Below are 27,484 nucleotides of genomic sequence, written 5' to 3'. Positions count from 1 at the left end.
TTCTGACTACACCTAGTTGGGCCTTGCCTATAATGGTAAATTGTCCCCATGTCTTTTAATACTGGACATTAAATAAAACAGCAATTCGTTCCTATGATGGGAACATATGGTCGGGTGTATTGCAACACTATTGCTTTCCTAGAATAGTTTTTCTTGTAAGAAGAAGCATTTTAGGTTTTGTAATTTTGTTGTCTATGTTGAAGTACTGTAAATCCCAAAACAATTACCCAATTTTGAGTACACGTGTTTTAGAATTTGGTTCCTAAAAGTGCTGATTGTTTTACCATCTGATGTCCATGTGTAGATTTGCTTGTTGTATTTGTTTAGTTTATTTGTTAAACCTTCATTAGCTGCTGAAATATCTCACAAAAGTTTGAAATCTTTTAACTTCAATATGTATTACATAATGAACCTAAAACAAACCATTATGAGAAAATGACTGTCCCAAAATGTATATGGTTAGTGATTTATGTTTAAATGCAGTATGGAGGTGTTGCAGTATAACATTGTGTAAACTGTTGGCACCTACATTTTTGAAAGCTATTTTGCAAACTGATCTTGAGCCTAAATACTGGTTCTGGGAAATTGGTTCAGATATTTTTTGATTTATAGTAAATCAGGATATAGTGCTCTTGCTGTGTTTTCACTGGGATTCATAAGTCCTCACATGAGCTGCTTTGGGGTCAAATAGTTGTGACACCTCAATGTCAATGTTTCTGCTAACTTCCTTATAACGTTATAATATAGTTATCTTTTAATTCTATATATTATTTAAGGAATCTTATGCAATGGGACAGGGATGTTGGCAAGCACTGTGCAGTAATATTTAAGTGCTAATTTCATAGCTATTTTCCACATAGAGATATTAACACAGAAATATACATTGCTCCTAAGAAAGGAAGATAAAGTCCACTAACAGCAGTGTAATCTTACAATTATCAGAAATTAACCTCTAGAATTTATGTGCAGAAGCCCTTATTTTAAGTATTTATCGTCTGAAATAAATGCTTCTCCCTGCCTTCTACCTGGCCATGATTTTTGTATAAGAGTCTGGTCTGGTGCATGTTTCATTGATGACGATTTGCTAATACAGACTGGGAGACCACAATAAGGGGGAGGGATATGTATGCACGGGGAAAGTACTTGGTGGTTGCATCTCCATGTTAGCTGTGGTGATAAAATACAATATTATCCTGTCACCAACATGTAATATATGGCCCATGATCCATCTCTATAATGGAAAGTCATATGTGAGGCACCTGATATTGTTTTCCATCACTGGCATAATTACCAGCCTTCCTAGACACAGAACACTAGTTTGAGACTGAAACACTGGCAGCAGGTTTCCTGTGGATTTAACAGTAGTTCATTGTTTTCATTTGTTATAGATCAGAATACAAAGAAGTCAGTAAGAACCAGTTGGGTCAACTTTTGTGCCCTTGTTAATGCCTGAAATTGTGCTCACTATAATTACAATTGTCTGTTTTCCTGGATTACCCTTCAGCTCATAATAAGTATTGGTATTAAAATATTTTTGTTATTTGTGAATACATTTATTTTTAAGCATACGAACTTAAAAGAAGAACCAGTCAACAGTGTCCTGTCACTTAACTTGCAGTATGCCCACTCACAGATTCCCAAATGAGCCTCACTGCACGTCATAATTCAGCAACTCACTCTTATCTGGCAAAAGTGGGTCATATTAACCATGTGTCAGAAGAAGACCCTGTGTATATTCAATGGCAATACACATTCTCAATAAACATTGTTTAATAGAGAACTCTAATAGAGAACATTAATCTCTGTATCTATTAACTTTTATTAATGATACAGGGCAATTACTGGACAAATCTGGTTGTCCAGAGAAGACATCAAACTGAATAATATGCTTGGAGCCAAAAATATCATGTGTGTATCTGTACATACAAAGAATTTGTTAGTAGTATTTGCAGTCCTTATAAGTGAGGTGTCCCTTACACAATTTGTTTTAAACTGCTACATAGTGGTTATATAACTGCAGGGGCCTGGAACAGTCTGAGGATGAGGTTGCTGAAGAATGGCTATTGGCTCTCCAAGATATTCCTAGAAACTCAAACATAATGAGATATACAGACAATCTAACATGTAGTACATAGCAGCCAAGTTTTAGGGATTATGGGAGAGATATCCCAGTTCTCCAAAAATCCAGTTTCAGGATGACTTCAGTAATTCTGAACAACTCTCCTATATATAGCAACATGATACTGAAACAAACTAAAATAGTACTTCAGTCTACTGAAGTATCACTCCTCCCAAGACCACCTACTGGCACTTACACCTACTTAATTCCATTTGCCTAATGCATTATAGTTTGTACTTATAAACACAGACCAAATACAGTAATTTTTCATAGACGGTTATTGTGTTTTTTCCCCTGGACCTAATAAGTGCTGGGAAAGTAAATGACTTGTGTGATTCCAGGGAGACCACTCTATACCCTGGCTATTGCAGTCACTATGGTGTTTTTTAGGAAGTGAGTATGCAAAGTACATTGATATCTCTTATCACAATTTCTCAGCCTTTGGTAAGAAAAGCTCTCTCTTTTTCTTTTGTTTGCTTCATTCTTATCAGTTATACATTATTTTTTCACCTGGTAATTGACTACTGTGGGCTTACTCTAACTAATAGTGTTTAAACAGTCTAAAGGCATTATACATAATTGTAACCTGAAAAGTATTCTCAGTAGTTTCCATCTGCACTAATGCACCTTAGCAAAACCTCTCCTTTATAATTGGTGTTGCATAATTCACATGTTAATTAAATGGGCAAGTCAGAGATCCCTTGCAAACATGACTTGCATACATATCCTATCTGTAAACGAAGTAGGCTTCTAAACGGGGTCCATGATTCCCTTATTTCAGAGTCCTTTGAATCTGAAGTCATAATCTTCTGAAAGCAAGTAACACGTTACAGGTAAAGTTCTTTTGCTGTTCTTGATCTTTCACTGGCTTCTCCTCTATTGGCGGACAGCTCTTCCAGTAAATAGATAACAACTCCAGTGATATATTGACAGTTGATGATATATAAATGATTTCTTACGTTTTTATCTATTCCCTTCAATTCCTCAATCATTCCTCGATTCTCTTCCTAGTGTCTCCTTTAGATAGTGTGAGGTTGCCTTGTTTGCCTTGCGTACATGACCGTGAAAACAGGACGGCAGAGGGTGTAGAATAGAAATTGTTGCGATTTACAAACTAGAAATATTCATGAAGCACAGCTTGGCAGCCCTGCATCTCTTGCTCAACTTTGACAATCAAATCCAACTTTTTTTATTCCTGCATTGTCATAGATTTCCTTAGAAATTTTGGGTGAAGAATACACACCCATAATAAGTTGCCAACATACTCTCCTATGAGGACTTGTTCAAAATCATTTTAATCACATGACCTGGTTCTTTAGCTGTGTCTCAAGCCATTAAGTCTAGTTCTGCTGATGATTCGGGAAGGTGAGGTGATACTTTTTGTGGCTGGTGGACTTCTAATTTTGAAAGGACCAATAAACATGCAATTTACTGCAAGAATAGGTTAATTCTGTAAATAGCACTGTGCTGTATAACACAAATATATGCTGATCTAGCTCTCTAACACCAACATGGCAGGGTAGTTAAAACTTCCTGGGTGCTATTCTTCTTCAGTATATGGTTAACCTACACACTTGAAATTATGGGTGTAATTTGGTGATGGTTCACTGGTAAGTGAGTCCATAAAACTCTTGCACTTCCATGTTTTTGTCATCTTGATAAAGGTGCCTGTGAGGTCCGAAACATCGATCTAATAAATAAATATTGCTCTTTTTGGGGAGATTAGTCGCCCGAAAAAGAGGCGATTTGTCGCCGGGCAACTAAATCTCCCAGAATCTTTGCGTGTGCCCTCACACACCACTTTAAAACCCCTGATATTTTTGTGTATATTGAAAATTTAGTTAACTTACAATTTTTTTCACTATGGAATAAACTGTTGTATCATGTATACCTACTGTATATGATACAACTGTTTTTTCCATAGCGAAAGAAATTGTAAGTTAACTAACATTTCAGTACACACAAAAATGTCAGTGGTTTTAAATATTAGTTGTTGGGGGTTCTGCTGGAACTGTTGTTAGCACGGAGGTGCTACTGTTTTCTCCCAGAACTCAGAACAACAATAGTGGAGTAAATTAATCCTGTATATAATGGAGGATATTGAATGGAGAAGCTTTCTGCATAGGCAACTAACCCTGGTCCTGCAGAAAATCATATTCACTGATAGAAGATTAAAGGGGTGGTTCACCTTAAAGGTAAGTTTTAGTGTGTTATAGAATGGCCAGTTTTAAGCAACATTCCAATTGTTTTGTTTTTTTTATAGTTATTTTCCGTTTTTCTTCTAACTCTTTGCAGCTTTCAAATGGGGGTGACTGGCCCCTTCTAAAAAGCAAATGCTCTGTAAGGCTACAAATGTATTGTTGTTGCTATTTTTTATTACTTGTCTTACTATTAAGGCCCACGCCTATTAATATTCCAGTCTCTTATTCAAATCAGTGCCTGGTTGCTAGAGTAATTTGGACCCTAGCTATCAGATTGCTTAAAATGCAAATTGAAGAGCTGCTGAATAAAAAGCTAAATAACTCAAAAACCCTAAATAATAAAAAATTAAAACCAATTGCAAATTGTCTCAGAATATCACTTTCTACATCATACTAAAATTGAAGTCGAATGTGAACAACCCCTTTAAAATCTCTTTTTCCAAAAGTGCTCCAAATTAAACTGCATAAGTGCTCACCCCTATGTGCCCTATTTTTATTTGCAGGCAATTATAAACCTGAGCCTCAACTGACATCCTTCAGTCTAAGCATGGGGTTTGCGGAAGAGTTACAGTGCCCCAATGGGCATGCTACTTTGTTACGTTTACAAGACACTGAACTTAGAGTGATGGAGTCCATGAAAAAATGTTTTATACAGCGTGCAAAGGGCGACAAAGAATATTCGAATATGCTTCACCAGATTTCTGTGCAGGTCGAAAAGCTGGATCAGTCGCTGACCCCTGGATTATCTGAATACTCAAGCCAGCTCAGTGAGGTAAATACTGTCACTTTACATGATGTGGTATAGCAATATTTGTGCATGCAACACATTACAATAGTCAATACAGTTATAAAATCAAAATAAATTAAGTGCTAAGTGTTATTGTTTTTCTGCACTCAATAGAGATGCCCCGAATGTAGGGTGCAATTTGTCTATATCCAGCACTTTTTGCAGAATTCAGCTAAACTGAATCCAAGCTCTTATAATGTATGTTTTATTATTTTTATTTTTTTTGGATTTGATGCCTAAAAACTCAATATTTTATTTGGATTATTGCCAAAAACCATGAATGAATCAGATCATTGTACAAAACCCAACATACATCATAATATCTTCCAATTGTAAATGGGACATCTGCCATTGACTTTTTCATGACCTCGGCAGGTTTGACATGGAGTACTTTAACAGCATCAAGGTTTAATAAATCATGAAAAATTGCCTCTTCTGCTGTTCCCGCCCTGCCTACCAATGAAGAACGAGTAGGCAGTCACCATCACTCCCACCGTTGCTTGACTGGCTACTCGTTCTTCATTGGTAGGCGGGTGGGAACAGCAGAAGTGGCAGGCAGTCAAACAGCAGAGATGGCCACGGGCTATGAAGGTTTTGCTCGCAGCTGAAAGAGCAGGTATGAGGGGGAACGGACTGCGCTCAACTTTAAACTGAAGCGCAAATGAAAACCACTAATAAAAAATAATTGATTGCAATTAGAAAAAGGCTTATATTGGTTCCCCAAGGGCAAAGGGGGATTTTAATTTTAAATGCATCCCCTTTAAGTCACCCTTTCTAATTGTTTGAAACAATATACTTTCTGTGGGTCTTTTTTTTTTAAATTTATTTATTTATTTATTTTTACAGAAAGAGACTGTCAATGAATCACAAGACAATGGGGAATAAATCAGACCATTTTAGTGCTAGTCTCACATTACATTACATTATATATGTTCTACTTCTCATTTGTCATATAATACACTTAATTCTAATAGACTTATTTAGCTCATTGATGCTTTGTGCTTTTAATAATACCTTTTGTTTGGCATCTCTACCTAAATGATGGCATGTTATCCATTACAGTAGACTAGCACAACAGTCATCTCTTTCCTGTCTATTGTGATTATTTTGTTCCATATTCAGAATAAGCTGTGTCCTTGAGTTTTATAAACTACTGAACAGATGCTGGAATTATTGAGAAATCCATTCAAATACTAAATATTCTCTTGTTGGAGGTAACATAACCATTTAATATTTTTCCATTGTACAAGATATTTTTAAAAGCTTACAGTTTTTGTTTAGTGAATTTCCAGTGTGTTTTCTATGCCTCTTAGACACCGTTTTTAAGGAATGCTGAAATAACGTAAAATGGTGCTGTGTTGAATATTCTCTTACATCCTTTTTCTTTGTGTCTGCAGTCCTGGGCCACGTTGGTGTCTCAGACAGAGAACCTAAGCCAGATTTTACGGAAGCATTCAGAGGATGTAAATGCAGGACCCCTGAGCAAATTAACCATTCTTATTCGGGAAAAGCAGCAGCTAAAAAAGTCTTATAGTGAGCAATGGCAACTTCTCAACCAGGATTACATGAAGGTAAAATTTCTCCTGCCTTTGGCACTTATGAGATTGTCCGTTTTTTTTTTTGCAATAGTGGGGGTTTCGTGGACATGGGCAAATCTAGATGGTGTCACAACATTCATTTGAACGTTAAGTATAGCCGCATTTTAAAGGGCCAACTTGTATATTTATTTTATGATTGGTGGTTTAGCTGATGCATTAGGCCGTGCTGATAAATAAAAGGATATTTAAGGGATATAATCTAACAGCAGCTGCAACCCACCCAAATAAATAATGCACCTACTATGTTATTTAAAAAAGGGAAGGCTTACAGGTGATATTTTGTGCCTCTGGGTTTTTTTTCCAAAGGAAAAATATGTAGTGACAAAACATCAGGAATTATCCAAAGCTGCTTCCCATCAGGGGCTCACTGGTTGAGGTGTGCCATAAGTGCAGTGATTCACATTATCTGTAACACTGCATTTCTTTAATTCTATTGTATATATGGGCTTCTGTATCAGACTTACGGTTTCCATCTTAAACCTCCTTGCCCCGGGTGTGAGCATGCTAAATTTGCTGCTCTCCCCCCCCCCTTCCCTTCTCTGCTGTAATCTGAGCCCAGAGCTATAAGTGAGCAGAGAGAGACTCAGGCAGGAAGTGATGTCACATCAAGCTAATACTACAGCTGCTATCCTACACAAACAGAGAGCTTCTAGAGCTTTTTACTCAGGTTTGGAAAAACATCTTACAGAATTAATATAGCATTCTAGCTTTCACTTTTGCAGCTGATCTATTGGCAATAAAATACCTCCATAGCTTTCCTTCTCCTTTAATCTGGCCTTTCTTCTAAATATCTACTTGTCCACTCCTCATTAGCTATTTACATACACTCATTTAAGACTAAAGATGGACCCCTTCTCTGGAATTACATTTCACCTTCCACTACATATTCTCCAAGTCTCTTTAGAGAAATGTGTTTTAGGAGATTGTTTTGAGAAGCTTACATAAGCCGCTAAGGTATCACTTGTTTGTTGAGGATGTCAGTCTGATCTTTGCATTATTCGACCACCCATGTGCATCAGGCTGAACTGATTGATTGGTCCCTGTACCTATAAGTGGGTCCTAATACAAAGACATATTGGGGTATATTTATCAAAGAGTGAGGTTAATAGTGAAGTTCCACCACTAGAGTGAAATTCCGCCACTCTCCATTCATTTCTATTGGATTTTTATAGGTGTATTTATCAAAGGGTGAACTTTCACTTTCACCCATTGATAAATACGCCTTTCAAAATCCCATAGAAATGAATTGAGAGCTGCGGAATTTCACTCTAGTGACGGAACTTCACTCTTTGATAAATTTACCCCATTAAGTGAGGACCATATCAGCACTCTGATGTGTTCTGCACACAATGGGATTTCCAAACCTGCTTATTTCATATCTGCTGCCTGATATCCATCAGGGAGGCCAATAAGCTGCCAACTTGGTTACCACCTTAAATCATGTATGGACAGCTATAAACCATTGCTATCTGCTAAATATAATCAGATTATCAGACAAAAGCGGATTAATTAAAAAAACAAAACTTTTTTCACTTTAAAAGTCCTGTGACTGCAGTTTTTGTATGCTGTGTGTGTATACACACACACACACACACACACTTGACCTTTCCCAGTTCTAAAGTATATGCTGTATGGCCCTTTCTCCTTTCATATTGTGAATGTACAAGGCCCTTTATTCCACCTGTAATAACCAGTATTTGTATGTAATTTTGTATGTTTAATGTATAAACTTTTTTTATTATACAGTGCTGAGAAAAATGTTGGCACTCTATAAATACATGTTAATTATAGTATTAAAGTGGACCCAGGTGGCATAGCAATTAATTGCCATTCATGGAAGAAGATTATTGCTGCCAATTATCTTTCAATTTCCTGGAAAGACAGATATAAATACAAAGCTGTTTTTTTAAAAAAAAAAGTTTCTAGAACTCCAGTGCTTCAGCCACATGTTGTTGTTTGTTGCTGTAGCCTAAAACTAAATAAGAGTTTATTACAAGTGGTATCTTGTAAAAACAGTTTAGTTTAATATAAACTGTGTTGGCACTAAGGGGGTGTGCTCTGATCGTTTTTGCATTTCGGCCCCGAAACATTTTAAATGTGCTCTTATATTTTACTTTGTGATACTGCTTGAGTTTTAGGGCTTCCTCTTTCTCTCGTGCTCTCGCTGTCCCTTGTGTGGTTTGTTCTTAATGCCATTGCTGCATTTGTCACCTTTCTTATCTTGCTGTGGTATTCTTCTCATTTCACAAGTTTTCTGTCACCGCTCCCCTTATCCTGTCCACCGTTTTCTCATTTCTTTACCTTCCTTGTAGTTAAAAATAATTATTTATTGAAGTACAAGTATGGATTACAGGCTGTAATCTTCAATAAATACTTTTTTTTTTTAACTACAACTGCCTGGAGGATTTGCTCTTTGAGTGCCTACCCTACAAACTATTAGAACAAGTCAAATTATAAAATACTAAACAAAACAGATCATGCCCCAATATATTTTGGTCATGTCCAGTTATGCCCAAACACACGCTGATATGCTATTTATCTCCTATACAACATCAGAGTTTCTTGCTCACAGCTTCCAGCTCCACAGGGCCAGCTGGTATACGTGGCTCAGAGACCATGTACAGGCTGAATATTCCCTGAAACATCACATGGCAGTGGGGAGGTAAGAGTATAAAACAGTGGGGAGGTATTTGGAAGGCCCCTACTTTGGTCTGAACAGAATGTGTTTGCAGTCAGGAGCATGATTCTTCTTATAAGGTTTGAGTCTTGCAAAAAAGTAATCAACATCAAAATATTTTTGTTTTCATGTTGCTTAGACAACACAACAGGATATCGAAAAGCTGAGGTGTCAGTATCGCAGCCAAGTAAAAGAAACTTTCCAATCAAAGAGAAAATACCAAGAGGCATGCAGAGGTGAGAACTTAATTTGATGCACATTTGTTTTCCATGTCGTATTTATAAGTTCACCTTTCCAAAATTATATAGTACAATTTACCAATTATTCTCTACAGAGAACACATACATTTATTAACCATAGTACATGCTTCGTTATATAACAAAGGCGAGGTCAGGAGGTAGCCCGGTCACAACGGAAGATCAGAATACAACAGGGCTGGGTCTGTCAGGATAAGATAAGATAACTTAGCAACTGGCTGTATTTTGGGCATCCAAATATAGGCCCGGTGTCGGCAAGAATGCGCAGCAATGCACACAACGTGGCCAACGTGTGTACCCATTTGTCAGCTCATTGGTCTATTTTGGAAGAGATGGTTAGTGATAAGATATTTATCCTTTTCAGATAAGGACCGCGATAAAGCAAAGGAGAAGTATGTGAAGAATACATGGAAACTGCATGCACTGCATAACCACTATGTCCTGGCTGTTAGAACTGCTCAGTTACACCATGAGCACCACTTTCTGTATAGTCTGCCAACACTGCACGAGTCCATGCAGAGCATTCACCAGGAGATGGTCCAGATTCTGTAAGCATATGCGGCAACACAATGGCAGCACTTCACATTTATTAGAATTTGCTCAAATATGTTATTCTTCTTCTATTCTCCTTGAAAATCTGAAGATAGCTGTCTGCAATGTATAGCCACCCATATATGAGTGAAAATCAGTATGAGTACCCTTTATAAGTGACCTTGGCTCCTAGAGCAAGTGTGGTTTTGTATATTGGTTTAACTTGCAAAAGGTATGAGAACAGAAGATAACCTTAGCTGTGCTGCTTCTATGAGCTTTGCTGCCACCGTGCTGTTTTAGTGGGGATTTATGTTATGTATGTATTTAGAAATCTACACCAATAGCTAAGGCTCAAGTGAAAAAATATGAACTTCGCAATTAAAGCAATATGTTATGTATGTATTTAGAAATTACACCAATAGCTAAGGCTCAAGTGAAAAAATATGAACTTCGCAATTAAAGCAGATAAGCATGCGTTGTATAATGCAAACATGATCTGTACTTTAGAAAGAACTGTCTGAAGGGAACAACTGTGCATTTTTGCACCTCATTTTGCATCTCCTTAGACTGCATGCATGTTAGATTATTAGATATTGATTATTTGGTTTTGCCACATGTGCACATTTGCAATTATTGTGAGAGCGCTTTCATCTGGAGCCGTCTCTCTCCGGAACAAGCACAGTTATGCCAGACCTCCTTACAAGAGTGACCAATTTGAACTGTTGATTAGTGTTGTTCCCTTACAAGCAGACATATATACACAGTCATACACATACATATATAAAAACATACAGCCTCACACACACACACAGACACAGACAGCCACACACAGACAGCCACACACAGACAGCCACACACACACAGACAGCCACACACACACAGACAGCCACACACACACACAGACAGCCACACACACACACAGACAGCCACACACACACACAGACAGCCACACACACACAGACAGCCACACACACACAGACAGCCACACACACACACAGACAGCCACACACACACAGACAGCCACACACACACAGACAGCCACACACACACAGACAGCCACACACACACAGACAGCCACACACACACAGACAGCCACACACACACAGACAGCCACACACACACAGACAGCCACACACACAGACAGCCACACACACACAGTCAGCCACACACACACAGTCAGCCACACACACACAGTCAGCCACACACACACAGACAGCCACACACACACAGACAGCCACACACACACAGACAGCCACACACACACACAGACAGCCACACACACACACACACAGACAGCCACACACACACACACAGACAGCCACACACACACAGACACAGTCAGCCACACACACACAGACACAGTCAGCCACACACACACAGACAGTCAGCCACACACACACAGACACAGTCAGCCACACACACACAGACACAGTCAGCCACACACACACAGACACAGTCAGCCACACACACACACACAGACACAGTCAGCCACACACACACACACAGACACAGTCAGCCACACACACACAGACACAGTCAGCCACACACACACAGACACAGTCAGCCACACACACACAGACACAGTCAGCCACACACACACAGACACAGTCAGCCACACACACACAGACACAGTCAGCCACACACACACACAGACACAGTCAGCCACACACACATAGACACAGTCAGCCACACACACATAGACACAGTCAGCCACACACACATAGGTATAGTCACATAACTTTTACAGCTCTTTTAATAAATAATTTACAGGTACTGAAAAAATGTTTTAGAGGCACCTTGTGGCAGAATTTTTATTAAGGTGGACAGTAGTGTGCTCCTCCGTGTTCTCTGATGCTCATCCACTTTGTACCTAAAAAAAAAACCCCCAAAAAAATGCACACAGGGAAGGAAGCACATGGCAATTTTGTCAAAGATGGCAGACACGATCGCCTAATGGAGAGAAACACTACAAGGGTGGTTTATCACCTTTGCAGAGGGTATTTAAAAAAGAAAAAAGGTACAGATTGGGGGGGTAATGTGACTTTTTTTTATTATTAATGATCAACCGGGTTTCCTTGTCCTTTAACATAATGCCATTCTTTCATTAATAATAATGGGAGAACTGCTTGATTCATACCTCTTCTTTTTTACGATTTAGCAAGAATATTATGCAAGAATACTCTGAAATCACAAGTCTAGTACAAGAGGAAGTAGTTTCCCTGCATAGAGAAATTGCCAGTGCTGTTAACAGAATCAGCCCTGAGCAGGAATATGACAATTTTCTCCAGATGAAAAGGTACTGTATAATGAGGATGATAGAACAGAGCTCCACTGTTGTTCATGGGGTCCATGACAAATATCCTGAATTTTTATTTCTACTGTTTCATTATCTACCACAACGTTATTGTCCAGCTGCCATAATTTGTTTTTATTGCACCCAGATATCTGATGCTAGCAGATTAAAAACAAAACTACCAATAGGTATTTCACACTTTTTACCGTACAAAGGTGATTGAACACACTGGTCTCTTCTCACATTACAGATCTGGTGTGTCACTTTGGCTTTATTAAAGTTTCACCAACAAATAAAGTTTTCATTTGTGTCAGATAACACATGTGGTTTTTAGTAGAATAGAGTTTAGAAAAAATGTTTACTTGAATCTTGGAAGAGCTCTAGTGAATTTTGAACAGAGCAGCAGTTCTTCCATGCTTTATGGCTAGGTTTCTTTTTTTATGTAACAGAACATTCAGACTGTAGTGAACTGAAAATGTATATCCCTGAAAGATATTGCAACCTATACAGGACTGATTAATGTTTAATAAAACTGAGATTCTTTTCTCTTCCATGGAGGTTATGTAATAAAAGGCACTACGTTTGTCCAGGAGCAGTAACCCATAGCAACCAATAAGAAGGTAGAATTTACTGGTCACCTGTTTTAAAGCAAAGATCCTATCGGTTGCTATGGGTTACTGCTCCAGAGCAAACTTAGTGCCTTTTATTACATATGGGGCATGTCTTCAAATATATTCAAGCCAGTCTTAATCATGTTCTGTCAGTATTGCTGCCAAGTATTGCTGCAATTTTAGTGGAAAATCAGTCATTAAAAGTAAATGAACTTCATATGTTGTGTTGTTTGAATGCAGGTCAGTGTCTGAATTGCCACCCATTGTGACATTTGATACCAGTTTGCTGGAGGAGACAGATGACCTGGAAGAAGAACTACAGCTAAATGACCTGACAGTTGAGAGTGTGCAACATACGTACGTACTGTTGGCTTATGGGTAGTGGTGGGCTACCAATCAGTCATGGCAAATGCCATGACTTGTAGGCTTGAAATCAGTTCACATCATTACCAATGTCCAATATACTATTTATATAGCTCAAATGCTGCTCCTACTTCATTGTCCTTAATTATCAAAAGTACTTTAAAGGCATTGTCACCAACAGGCAAGATAGCTGCTAGTAAACTTACAAATTTTACAGAAAATATATACAATGAAACAAAGCAACTTAATTTTAGCATTAATTGACTGTATCATACAGTATGTAGATCCAACAGATTGCAAATTATACATTTACTATGTATTTTATAGACCTAAAATGAGGATCGATTTGATCATCAAAATGCATGACAGTGGTCTGAACCCTGCCAGTGAATCTGGGAGTTAGGTGATTATGACTCATACTCAATGTAGTGTTTGTTATTGAAAATCACCAAGCCAAGGTGATTGCCAGTAAAGGCAAGTGTGAGCAGGGATGCACCAAATCCATTATTTTGAGATTCAGCTGAATCCCGAATCTTTAATGAGAGTATGTAAGTATGGCAAGGAAGGGGTAAAGAGAATTTTTTTTAAGTTCCTTGTTTGCGTCATATTATTTTTTTATTATTTCGATTTGGTTTGGCCCAGCTCTTGTATTTGGAATTTGAATCTTGCTGAAAAATGCCTAATCCTGGATTCAGTGCATCCATGACTGAGAACCAATTCTCAGCTTGAAATCACTCTGTGCCATTGCCCTGAAATGATGAACCAGTTATCCACCATCATTTGAATTTCGAAGTTTTTTTACTTCAAAATTCGATCCTTGATAAATATGCCCCCTAGTCTAGATCGACCATTTCCTTTTATTTTTCAGGACTAGGACATACCCTTGGATGCCCCGCAACATTGTCCTATTCTGCAGTTACAATGCACTTTGGGAAACCTTATCCGTGCCTAACTCATGTGTAGTACAGGGCTTCCTTGAGGTGCTTTGAGTCAGAGGTGCCAACAGAGGCGCAACTGACTCAAGGTCAGAGGGCATTTTGCACTATGCGCGTGCAAGTGAATGGCCCCCAAAGAGTTTGCCCCTCAGCACACCAGCACTTGCACCAATATTATTATGAGTGCAAAATTAATTTAATCCAAAGATTTGTGTACCATAAAATATGGGGATTGCTTACAAAAATCCGAAGATTTCTCATTATTTTCTTAAAAGCACTTTGACCAAACTCCCATTCACATCTTTACTATATTTATCAATAAATTAAATCTGATGCGGAAACAACTCGATAGAATCGTGAAAAAATCGTTCATATTTTTTCAGATTTGATGCCACAAAATTTAGATTATCACCCCAAAACCACAAATTAATCGGATTATTTTACAAAACCGAGCAAAGAACATATTTTCCAAATTTAAACGGGCATTGACTTCTTCATGAACCCGGCAGGGCTGAGATAGAGTACTTTTTTAGTCAGATTTTTAAAAGCATCTGGTTTAATAAATCACAAAAGATTTGAGCTTTTTTTTTTCCTCCGAAAAATTGTTTTCCCCTTTATAACTCTGACCAGAAAAAAAATCAGACTTTAATAAATAACCCCCCAGATATCAATGTAATTTGACTTTCAACTGATTAATTAGTAGTATGTTTTAAACAATGCTTAGTAAATTTAGTTCTGTATTCATACAAAGGTTGACGTCTGTTGAAGAAGAACTTGCTTCAGTCACGGCGGCCATTGAAAGCAAACAGGATATAGTGAAACAACTACACTCCGATATTGCAATAGAAGAAAAGACCACAGATTGCAGAGAACAGTAAGATACAAATAAATCCATGGGAGAATAGCAGTGGTTTAAAAAAATAATTCACACAATAAAATCTGTTAAACTCTCTGGCTTTGTACTTGAGACTTGGAATACGTAACAGAGACACATTGCCAACATTTTAGCAAGTAGCTTATATAAGGTACTTCTTACTGTATATTGTATCAATTAAGATTATCATGGGAACCATTTAAAATGGATAATGTTTCAGTGGGGAAACACATTTTTTCAAGTGTTTTGCCAATGGCATGAGCCACCTATTCCACTGACAGGATCAGCGTTTTTATCTTACCGGTAAATTTTCTTCTAAGGGAAACTTCAGATTCTTCTGGCTTTGCAATAAGTGTATAAAACAAGTTAAAATTATAGATCAAACGCCACATGCTATGGCAAAAACCAGAACTTAGAGCAATATTGTTAATATTCAGTGCAGTCATCAGTGTGTTACAACACCAATCTGTGTGTGTCTAGAACCATATAAAGTTTATGCACAGGTTTTTCTTGTGCGTTCTAAAGTGCTATAGCTAGTTTTACAACGTGCGATCTCCAGTATAACATTATAAAAAATAAAACAAAGTGCTTGTAGTGCTTTTTTCAAAAGGTAGAATGAATTAAAGCAATAAAACAATAAAACTCAGCATTTGGCTTCTCCACTCTTTGCTCGGATTAGCAATTTACAAGATTCTTGATTTCAAAACATCATTTCACTATCAATTCTTTTTCTGTAAAGGCATTAAAAAGCAGGGACAGCGCCCATAGTGTAATTTGCCTTTATTTTTTAAAAATGTTAAAAACGTATTGCAATTACATAAGTCACACTTTTGAGTGCATATTAAACAATCACTTTCAATACACTTCAATACCTCATAATTTTAGTCCCTGTGGGTTCTTCTTATGTTGTTTTTTGGGCACACTATGGCTCACTACTCCAGCTTTAATATTCCTTACATGTTCATTTAATCACTCCCTTAACTGCCTGTTTGGTGTCCCTTTATACTGAAGCCTACAAGGACATTCTAGACAATAAATTACCTTTTCTGATGTGCACTTTATACAGCATTCAATGTTGTATTCCCTGTTCACTGCATTTGCTATACATTATTTTCTTTTCACTGCATACTTGCATGCTTTACAGAGTGCACAGGGAAAAAAACCTTTCCATACATTTTTCTCTTTTTTTGGTTCTATCAACTTGGTTGGAACATAACTATGAACCAGCTGTTGCCTTAAGTTTCTTGCTCTCCTAAATACTTCAGGTCTTTTTGGGATATTATCCATCAGCAGTTTATCTGATTTAAGAATACTCCAATGTTTAGTAGCGATAAAGATGCACCGATTATATTCACTACTCTTCTTACATATTAGTTTTCCTTTAATTAAATTCTCCCTTTTTATTTATGCAAACTTTTCAACAGATTTTTGTAGCCCCTTTTCTCTGTGTAACAAATTCTATTTGTTTATTCATTTGCACTGGTTCAGAGCAGTGCAATAAGTTTAAAAAAAAATAAAAATTAAGGCAAATTAAACCATGGACGCTGTACCTGCTTTTTAATGTCTAACTTACTTTTCCCATCAGAGAGTGGAAAAGCCACATAATGAGTTTTATTGTTTGAAGAAAACACAATTGCACCATGCTTTAATTCATGCTACCTTTTGAAAAAAGCACTACAAGCACTTTGTTTTATTTAATTATGATTTTATTCTGGAGAAAACACTTTGTAAAAATCACTATAGCACTTTAGAACACACAAGAAAAATCTGTACATCTATGGTTGAAGACACACACAGATTTGTGTTGTAACACACTGATGACTGCACTGAATATTAACAATATTGCGCTATGTTCTGTCTTTTTTCCATAGCCTGTGGCGCTGATCTATAATTTTATCTTGATTTGGTGATCCAGTGGAGGAACTGTGAAAAAGATCAGCAAAAAAAATTCTGAGAGTTTACTTTCCCTTTAATCGTGCAAATTTTGTTTATTTTGCAATTTTAATTCTGCTATACGAAGTGTATAAAATACCCTAACCCATTCACTGTAAGCTGCCATTACTGTACTCTAGACCATCCCACTACTTATGTCTCATTTCAAAACCCAATGTCAGGGATATTCAAGTTAATTATCATAATGGAAGAATGGGTTTAATGAATGGGTTTAATTTTCAGACTGAGTCCACTACCCACAGACTCTTTTACAGTAAAGGGTATTTTGCAGTGGTAATTGAGACAGTAAAACAAAGGGGCGTGTCCTTGAAGTGATTTGGGCTTTTTTGACTTAATTCAAAACAGGCTTAATCTGTTGGCCAAAAGACATGCTCTACGGGATGCCCTTCTGCAGTATCACATGACTCTCTGCAACAAGAACAAGATCCAGGGCCAGAGAGAAATGCTAAAGAGAAAGATGAACACTATTGGATTTGGGGACCCTCCTCCTGCCCTTCAACTTCAGGATGATAACCAGTCAATTACTTCAGTGGTCAGTTACTTTTTTTATTGCTAATAAGTTATCAAAATAAGGGTGAATTTATAATATCATGACAAAATAGTGCAACGGTTAATTTCAATAAGAATCCCCAAGGATTAATCTTATTTCCCAAGATGCCTCCTTTACATGAAAGAGCCACTAGATCCCTAAAGCTGGGGAGCAGCGGTTTCTGTTGGCTACATATCAAAAATAAGAGGTCACCTAGTTGAAGTCTTCTAAATATCACTCTCACTTCCATTTCTATGAGGCAGGAGAGTCTCTAATTATAACCCCAAAAAGGAATGATACTTACTGCAAAGTGGGCCATTTTGGAAGATAATGTGTGGGCGCAACTTGCAATGCCATGGCAAACGTGGCTTTGCACCTTAGGCTCAGACAAGAGGGGTGTATCAGAACCAGCAGCTGCTTGGTCTTGAAAACCAAAAGTCAAATTGTCTCACTTTTTACTTGTTTAAATGGGGATTTGACAAAGTAGCAGTTACTGGGTGAATGAAATTCAATAAGGCACCACCTGACATTATAGCCACCTTTGTACTGGCAGCAGAGTAGCTCCTCCTTCTGAGGGAAATGGAACTGTACTTGTGAGGTGACAAGGTGGTGACAGTGTTGTCCACCTGTTGGCCCTTGTTACTGAAGTATTTCATCAACAGCTGAAGTTGTGAGATTATGTTGATAAAGGTCTGGTTTGGCCAATGCTACGACCCTGGCCCTGCTCTCATAAAGTATTAGTGTGCACTCTGGATGAATACTTCTAAGTGATAAACAAATTGTGTTAAATACATTTATGTATTTTATAACTTTTTAAAAATATATCTATCTATTTGGTTTTGTGTCTAGGAGCGCGAATGTGGGAAGAAAACATTAGAAAATATAAAAAATCACATTTCTGGAATATTTCGGCCTAAATTTTCTGTGAGTACTATCATTAATATCAATATTTACTTTTTTTTAACAGTTATCATGGAATTATGACAGTAGATAGATGTCATTATACAATGCTTTGGAGTATTGTATGTTGATGCTTTATAAATCTTGGCATACTATAGAGCAAGCAGAAACCGCTCTTGCTGAGGGGCCCATACCGTGAGATCTGCTTCCTTGATAGTTGTTAGAAATCCGCCCCAACCACACAACTGCTTTTTCCTACCTACCCAGGACATGAGTGGGGGGAGAGAGGGCTGGGTAGGGGCTGCTGTACATGCCAGAAAGTCCTGCTTCTCTGGAGCTCAGTATTCTATACTGTTCCAGACTCTTACCCAACATAGATCAGCTTTCTTTAAATTTATTTCATGTTGAAATAAGTGCTTAGTTATGTGCAGTACACACCCTCTACATGTTTTATGGCCTAGTTTCATGTGTCTCTCCTTTATATTTGCCACACCTGCCCAACCTTAATGTAAAAAGCATCTCTGACAAATGGCAGACCCTTCATTTTAATCAGCCGGTATAGATCTACAAAATATTATATTCACTAATGGGTGCTACTCTTTTTATCTTTTCATGGACAAAAGGCACTGTAAGGTATTCACTCACAAGGAACTTTATTTATTCTTGAACCTCCTTTATCCTCTGTCTACAGCCTCTACGCAGGTTAGAGTATTTTGTTGTTAATAAATATATATATATATATATATATATATATATATATATATATATATATAGTATCGATCCAATAGTGACAGCACTCCGAGTTAAATAATTAGGAACAACAATGAAGAATAAACTATAGCAGGTTTATTGTATCCAATACAATAAACCTGCTATAGTTTATTCTTCATTGTTGTTCCTAATTATTTAACTCGGAGTGCTGTCACTATTGGATCGATACTTTGTATTAACTACGGACTGGCACCCAGGCTTTGATTTAATTTATGGTTGTGCGTTCCACCTTGGACTTATACACATATATATATATATATATATATATATATATATATATATATATATATATATATATATATATATATATATATATATATATACATATCAACATTGCGACATACTGAAGCAGAATGGATACTTGTAACTTTCAGTATCCCCTAACTACTTCAAAGCAAACCTGTTCAGTGTGTATCGCATACAAAGTATCTCTTGGTTAAAACGTAACCTTGAATTAAATTACACTAAAAGGAGAGAACTCTCACTGATCACACACACACACACACTGCTACAACAAACTGTTGGCAGCGCAGGACAAATGTCCTTCCTTGAAAGCTTAATTTACATATACTGTATAGTCATGGTTAGTACTGGTTAAAGACATGCGCAACATTGTATGTATGCCTATGATTAAGGGAGTGATTCCCGAAACGCGTAGGGCGTAGGATCCCTGCAGGAGTACACAATAAACCTGCATTCCTTTGATCTGAGTGCCGTCCATTTCTTTGTTGTTGATGCGGATCTCAGCAGTGGGGATGCTGCGGACAGAGCACCCGATAGGAACAGCAATAGGGAGGGTGAACTTTGAGCGGTCCTTTTGTTTTTGAGTTAATATACAGACTGTATTGAGAGGGAGCCTTGGTCAGATACTGAGTCAAGTGATGTGAGGCATTACTTCTAACATTTGTGTTCCACCCCAGTTCTCAGGTAACATGCCTAATATATACAAATCTCACTACCAGTAGCATTGCTAATATAGTTTGCATTAAGTAAGATGAGGCAATATTACAACATATGGGGAGGGGAGGCAATTAAAGATAGCATAATATTAAATACTTGCAGTTCTGGAAATGTCACTGGTGCAAACTAAAACTCACAGTACTTAAAAGCATTTCCCCACCCCTTTTGTTTTTCTTTTGTGTAGTCATTTATTCAGTTAATTCAGTGCCCCTAGAAATGGTTCCATCCTCTTCATCATTCTGTTGCCTCTTGGTACACAAAATCCCAACATACATCTTAATATGAGTAGCAATTTCTGTAACTGACCCTTTTATCCTAGAAAAACCTAAGTCTGAGGAGACATTCTATGCATTACTTGTGTAGCCTCACATACCCTGTTACTGCGACAGGAGAATAAATTGGGTCACACTGTTCCCTGTTATTTTTTTATCCGATTTATTTAAATGCAATGCTGATTTCTAAGCCTTAAAATAGGTGTACAAACACCATTCACTAAGCTTGTGTGTGACAAGGCCACTGACTGAGAGAGGAGCTGCTATACAGGCAATCTGTTGCTGAGGAGTCATTGGGGAAAATACCATATGGAGATATGTCTGGATAACCAACAAATAGACACAATTGTTTCATCGTTTGGCGTACTGAATTCATTGTACTAACCCAATGGTACAATACCAAGTTATGCCTCTGAAGTTGTATACACTACCTACCTCGTACTTTACTAAACTATTGGTTAGATAACATGACGGCTGCCTTAGGAAAACACATGCTTAACGCTTTAGAGTAAACTGCTAGACAGGGTTTACATAGCAGACACCCCTAAGTCTGCTGCCGTTCATCACCCTCATCCCGTCCCCTTCATTTGTGCACATATGTAAATTTTCATCATCGGGTCTGTAGCACTGGGGATTGACGCAAGGGAGATTTTAAAAACTATTGTAACCAATGCGGATGTGGCTGGACAGCGCGGTGCCTCCTAAAATCCTGCCACCCTATTCCCAGACCTTTGCGGCCTTTTCACAGATCTGGGCCAGCTGCTAGGGGTGCTTTACTAAGGGATTGCCAATATTGTTAAAAAAAACACCACGGATACTGGTGTTGTGACCAATGAGCTTTATGTTCTTTTAATATTGGCTTGTTTATGTAGAGCTGTGAGTGGAATGGAATGGATATACAGATAATCTTTAAATAAAATAATAGCATTCTGTAGCCTAATAATAATAATAATAATAACCTTTGTTTAATTTAGGGGGATGTGATCAACAGTTCATCCATTTCCATTTGTTACTTTTAGCTAACACCTAACAGGTTATTGTGTGAGCTAATATAACTATACTATGCCTGCAATAAGGCTTTGTTTTACTTTGGAGTTTGGTGGCTAAAATAGCTCTAGCATTCTCACTTTTACAAATGAGTTGTTATTCTATTGTGCTTTAGTCTTACAAAGCAGGAGAGTAATATCTGTGGATACAAGGATGGATATTTGAATGGAAATGTATATTTTAGAACCTTGAAATAAAGACATTTTCATTGTGAAATGGTATCCCTTGGGTAGCCTATGACAACACTTGGCATTAGCAATGGCCTATGGGAGAATCTGACCTTAATGCTTTAAGCACACAAAAAAGAGATTGATCAATGCATCTTCTTTGGTCCGGGATTTTCTGTAAGCTAGGGAATGTGCATTGGTCACAATCATGGAATCGATGTTCAGGCAACATAAGTCTAACCATAGACATATTGGGAAAGATTTATTAAAGTGAATTGTGGGTTTTTTGTGAAAATTTGCCAATTTACCAAAAGGCGAGTAACACACTATTGTATGGGGAAAATACAGTAAAACATAGAGAGGGTCTCCACACAGTAAAAGTGATTACTCCCCACATTAGGGAAGTGGCCCAGGTGCACTGCCCTGAGCCCTCAGCATAGGGAGCGGACAGCTGAAAGGATAAATCTGGAGCAGGCACTCAAATGTAGGCAGTTTTCCACCAAATAGTCAAAACAATGTGAAAATTTGTGTCCTGCACCTTGCGCGTTTTGTGTCTTTAACACTTAATCATAGGCTGCATAAGACACGAAAACACAATAATGTTCACATTGTTTTGACTATTTGGTGGAAGACTGCCTTCATTTGAGTGCCTGCTCCAGATTTATCCTTATGGGGAAAATGAGAGATCATTGTTCTGAGCTGACTTTTGCAGTTTGAATCAAAGTAAGCCAGTGACTTGTGACATATCTCACTTATGGTTATGCACCCTTCAAGGGTCATTCAAGCTAATTTAGTTTTTGAATTTGAATGAGACTTGTGGTAGGGAATTTACAGAAGTCTGGTTACACAAGTAATGTCACTCTTAACAATTCTCGGCCCTTTAGTCACAAAGGGCTATTTTTAATTTTAAATTAATTAGTTTGTTTATATGTGCATTCCCAAATAAAGTTTTTAGATTTTTTTTAGAATACAAACTAGCAGGGAAGCTAATATCTACAGCAGTGATCCCCAACCAGTAGCTCGTGAGCAACATGTTGCTCTTCAACCCCTTGGATGTTGCTCCCAGTGGCCTCCAAGCAGGTGCTTATTTTTTTTATTCCTGGCTTAAAGGAAAGCTTTAGTTGCATAAAAAACATGTACACTGCCAAACAGAGTCTCCTGTTGGCTACAGGTTCATATAGGGGCTACCAATATCCAATCACAGCCCTTATTTGTAAGCCATGGGAACTTTTTGCATGCTTGTGTTGCTCTCCAAAATTATTTCATTCTTGAGTGTTGCTCTTGGGTAAAAAATGATGGGGACCCCTGATCTACAGTAATTCACATTTCCCCATCCCTGTTTATTTTGACCTTTCCTCTCTCTTTCATCCAGTTGCCTCCTCTTTTGCCTTTGGTCCCAGATGTCCAGAAACCTCTCAGCCAACAGAACTGGTACCATGGTGCCATACCTCGCTCTGAAGTCCAAGGACTGTTGGTGAATCGAGGGGATTTCCTTGTCCGGGAGAGCCAGGGCAAGCAAGAATATGTGCTGTCTGTACTATGGGATGGGCAACCACGACATTTTATCATTCAGAACGTAGATGTGAGTTACATTAAAATTTGCCAATGTCATTTTGACGTCAGTACCAATTACAGGCTTATTTGCATAGAAGGACTTTGCCTACTTTTGTTTAAAAGTTGCAAAATGCAAACGCAAGCACAAAACATGATGTGGGTGCTAAGGGTGCCACGGTGTTACACACTTGTGTGTGTGTTCTGGCACTAGGTGCAAATGGTAATGGGAAAACTTTCATCTAGCCCTTGCATCTGGCATAAGTAGATAAACCCCAGGTCTAAATATGCTAATATTCTACAGCAAGCAACAAACAGAAATAACAAAGAAGAGAATAGATGTTTAAGAGAAGAGATGTTTGTGTTCCTTATTGATACTCAAGTCAGAATTCTCCCCACTTAGCATACAGTGGTTTATTTTACTTTGTCCTTGTTAGAATCTTTACAGGTTAGAAGGAGAAGGCTTTTCAACGATCCCATTGCTGATCAATCACTTCGTCAAAACCCAGCAAGCAGTGACAAAAAAGAGTGGTGTTATCATAAATAAAGCTATTTTTAAGGTACGTGTCCAGAGGTAGTGACTGTAGCTGGAACAATATCTTTTCACATGCCTGTGTGTCCTCCAATCAAAGAGGCAAATGGAAATATGATCCTTTTCAATATCTCTGCCTCTAGTGCTCCTTTTCTGTCTAAAGATAAGATGCACACTTTTCAAAGTACAGACAGATATGTGCGCTCCGTCAAAATTCTAAAATATTGCTCTGATAAAATGGATCTTTCTGCTCTTGGCAACAGGACAAATGGGTGATGGAGCATGAAGAAGTCATACTGGGAGAAAGAATTGGAAAGGTAAGCAAAGTGCTTGATTTTGTTCTGGGACTGCTTTGCTGCTTGGTATTTTCTTTACCATTTTTTGGTCTATCTATATCATTCTCAAAATTCAGCATTTTGCAAGTACCCTTCATCCTTTCCCCTACTTCCACTCAAGCCATTTTTTGTGATTCTGTAGTCCCAGCAGCCCAGGGTTTAAACTCCTGACAGCACAATATTTCTTTCACACATGATTAGAGAGCACATTTTTTTCATCTACTTACTGTTCTGCTATAAAACCATACCTGGACCCGTCTCTTGTTTTGGCTATGTTTAATTTTGCTTTATTTGTCATCACATTGTAGCCTGCCGTGTCCCCGTTTTTCTCTGCAACTGAAAATTTGTAGGTTTACTCATAATAACAGAAGCGCTTGTTCATGGCTTCTTTCTTGCTGCCTATTGGTTCTTACACAGAATCATGTGCACTTTGCCAAACATTTTCTGAAATGCACATGAACTGCAAGGATTGTGTTTGGACACAAGTACTTTTAGTACCTTTAGCAACTTCCAAACACTTTCAACTGCTTCAGTTTAGCTGTTCACCAGAAATATAGACTTTTTTCAATTGCGCTCTATCTTTTATTTTTTATGTTTTTTTCCCAAAACTGAAGTTTAATGTTCCTGTCCCTGCTGTTTCAATGTAGTAGCTCAGGTGATCCAGGTGCAGATTCTGAACTGTTACAATTTGCTACTTTTAGCGGAGATATTTCTCAGCAGCATTTGTGGGGTATTAGCATAATGAAACTGGGGATTCTGCTCAGCAGGGACAAAGATAAGAAATGGATCAACTAAATGTATTAATTTAGAATCAGTTTACAGAATATAAAAAATGTAACTTTACACTTCAATATTATAAAAATGGTCACAAAGACAAAATAGCAAGTAACTTAAAAAAAAAAAGGATTTTCCTGGTGTACCAGTTAAATGAGCGATTAAATGGGATCTTCACACGCGATTTTTTTTTTTTTTCTGGTTGGACTTTTAAAGGGGATAAAACAAAATTTTTAGCAGAAAAAAAGTTGATATTTTTAGAGATTTTTGAAACCCCGAGGCTGTTAAAGTCTGAATAAACAAAATACTCCATATCAAAGCTGCCAGGGTAATGTAGAAGTCAAGGCAGATGTCCCGTTTACATTTGGAAGATATAATTATCTTCCCAGGGTTGTGTGCAATAATCCATAGAATTTGTGGTTTTTGGGCGATAATTTTTAAGAGCGGTGCATGAGAGGGGGACGGCATCTGGGCTGCTGCCTCAGGATCGCTCCCTGAATACTGCAGTCTTTTGGGATTTTCAGTGGTTCATATAGTTAACATTTTAATACAAAGCAAATTTTTGAAAATATTGATTTGTATATCATAGTACGGTATATTGTGTGCCTCATAATGTACAATAAAAGTTGCACAAAGTACCTTAGTGATTAGTATTGCCAATGCTGCTGCATAGATCAAATCAAAAGCTGAAAGCACACAACCATATTTAGAGTTATTCTAGATAGCTGTGTTCAGGTACAGGTATGGGACCTGTTATCCAGAATGCTCAGGACCTGGGGTTTTCTGGATAATGGATCTTTCTGTAATTTAAATCTTCATACCTTAAGTCTACTAGGAAATCATGTAAACATTAAATAAACCCAATAAACTGGTTTTGCTTTCAGTAGGGATTAATTATATCTTAGTTTGGATCAAGTACAAGCTACTGTTTTATTATTACAGAGAAAAAGGAAATTGTTTTTAAAATTGTGGAGTATTTGGATAAAATTGAGTCTATGGGAGACGCCCATTCCATAATTCTGAGCTTTTTGGATAATGAGTTTCTGAATAACGGATCCTACACCCGTACTTTGAAAATATTTTGCTAAATTTTGTTTTAAAATGTGCAGAAATCTAAGTTTTACAGAGCCAGTAAAAAGGCAGATTAAAATGTCCTTGTTTTACTGTGACAAGTCCAACCTCTCTATTTTACACAGACGTGGGAGAGTTTGGGAGGGGGGGGCAGTGTCAACCATTTACATAACCATTTACATAACCATTTATCCTGTGTGTAACTCTTTCCCAGGTACATAGAATTGTCTTCTCCCTGGAATAAAATTTACATTTACAATTGTTTTCTTCCCACAGGGAAATTTTGGTGAAGTATTCAGCGGACGCCTTCGGGCTGATAACACACCAGTGGCAGTAAAAAGCTGTCGGGACACACTGCCGCCAGACTTAAAGGATAAGTTTCTAATGGAAGCCAGGTTAGTACTGTCAGTGGTTTATATCTAACCATCTGAAATGGATTTGTCTTTGAAGCCACTCTATTTATAGCATTATACATGCAGCAGCAGACAACAATAATGGTTTGCCACCTCTCCATTTATTTCCACACATGAACCACCCACACAGGCAGTGATTTTTATGGGACACTATATTAGTCAGTGATCCCAAGCATCAGTATAATAAGAGCTCTGCTTGAGCATCTCCCCGAATCTCCCAGTGTGACTTTACCCTTATAGTGTTGTTAACTTCCCCTTGTCTGTACAAAACGGTATACCCAGACTGATAAGAGAAGAATACTGTTACACACTGAGTGAATCGTTTAGTGCTGCATGCCAAATTGCTCTTGTGTATGCTCAATGAGAGTGAGTCAGAAAAGTAGACTCTCTATCTGAGAGGAGATGTGCTGAAGCTCAACGTGTCAGTGATTCATTATGCAACTCATTTGTTATCCTATTTTTGTTTGTGTGAAAAAGGCAATTTGAGACTCTATTTCTCAAGCCAGTAACCAAGCAATCTGGAGAGGCATTTAGCACTTCATTGGGTATGAGAGGAAAACTCAGGGTCATAAAACAATGCATCAGCTCATTTGTTTAACTAACAAATAAAAAGAAAGTAAGCACAGAGCAGAAATAATGACATGAATAAAAGCAATTAGTACGTTTGCTTCCTAGGCCAGGCAAATGAGGGAATGAATCACTTAACTGTATAAAAATCTAGAGTCTAGATCGGGAATTAATCATAGCAAATATATAGAGCACTTGGGAACACAGATTCATGCTTCATAGGTTGGAAATATGATTAAATACACGTAGCAAAGCTCACAAAAAAACAGATGGAATGTAGGTGGGTGGGGGGTATTTTACTGCTACCAGAACAAAGGCAAAAATGAATAGTGGATTTTCTTTGCCCTGCCCTGCAAATGAGTACATGATGTGATCTTGTTCTTCTGACATTGTGAC

General features: G+C 37.8%; 1 protein-coding gene across 2 annotated transcripts in view; it reads left to right on the top strand.

The window, feature by feature from the left end:
* Positions 1-27,484, top strand: part of fes.S (FES proto-oncogene, tyrosine kinase S homeolog) — a 52,761-nt gene that overhangs the window by 10,039 nt on the left and 15,238 nt on the right. For both annotated transcript variants that reach the window (XM_041588254.1, XM_041588255.1), the window contains exons 2-14: positions 4,824-5,092; positions 6,505-6,678; positions 9,522-9,618; positions 10,004-10,187; positions 12,329-12,466; positions 13,315-13,431; positions 15,124-15,246; positions 17,545-17,731; positions 18,578-18,652; positions 23,218-23,427; positions 23,834-23,956; positions 24,192-24,245; positions 26,385-26,503. In XM_041588254.1, the coding sequence (XP_041444188.1) occupies positions 4,868-5,092; positions 6,505-6,678; positions 9,522-9,618; positions 10,004-10,187; positions 12,329-12,466; positions 13,315-13,431; positions 15,124-15,246; positions 17,545-17,731; positions 18,578-18,652; positions 23,218-23,427; positions 23,834-23,956; positions 24,192-24,245; positions 26,385-26,503 (1,826 nt within the window). In that variant the 5' untranslated portion in view covers positions 4,824-4,867. The remainder of the gene's footprint in view (positions 1-4,823; positions 5,093-6,504; positions 6,679-9,521; positions 9,619-10,003; positions 10,188-12,328; positions 12,467-13,314; positions 13,432-15,123; positions 15,247-17,544; positions 17,732-18,577; positions 18,653-23,217; positions 23,428-23,833; positions 23,957-24,191; positions 24,246-26,384; positions 26,504-27,484) is intronic.

This window comes from Xenopus laevis, chromosome 3S, assembly GCF_017654675.1.
Source record: "Xenopus laevis strain J_2021 chromosome 3S, Xenopus_laevis_v10.1, whole genome shotgun sequence".
Taxonomy (NCBI): Eukaryota; Metazoa; Chordata; class Amphibia; order Anura; family Pipidae; genus Xenopus; species Xenopus laevis.
This window is presented reverse-complemented; position numbering and strand designations above follow the sequence as displayed.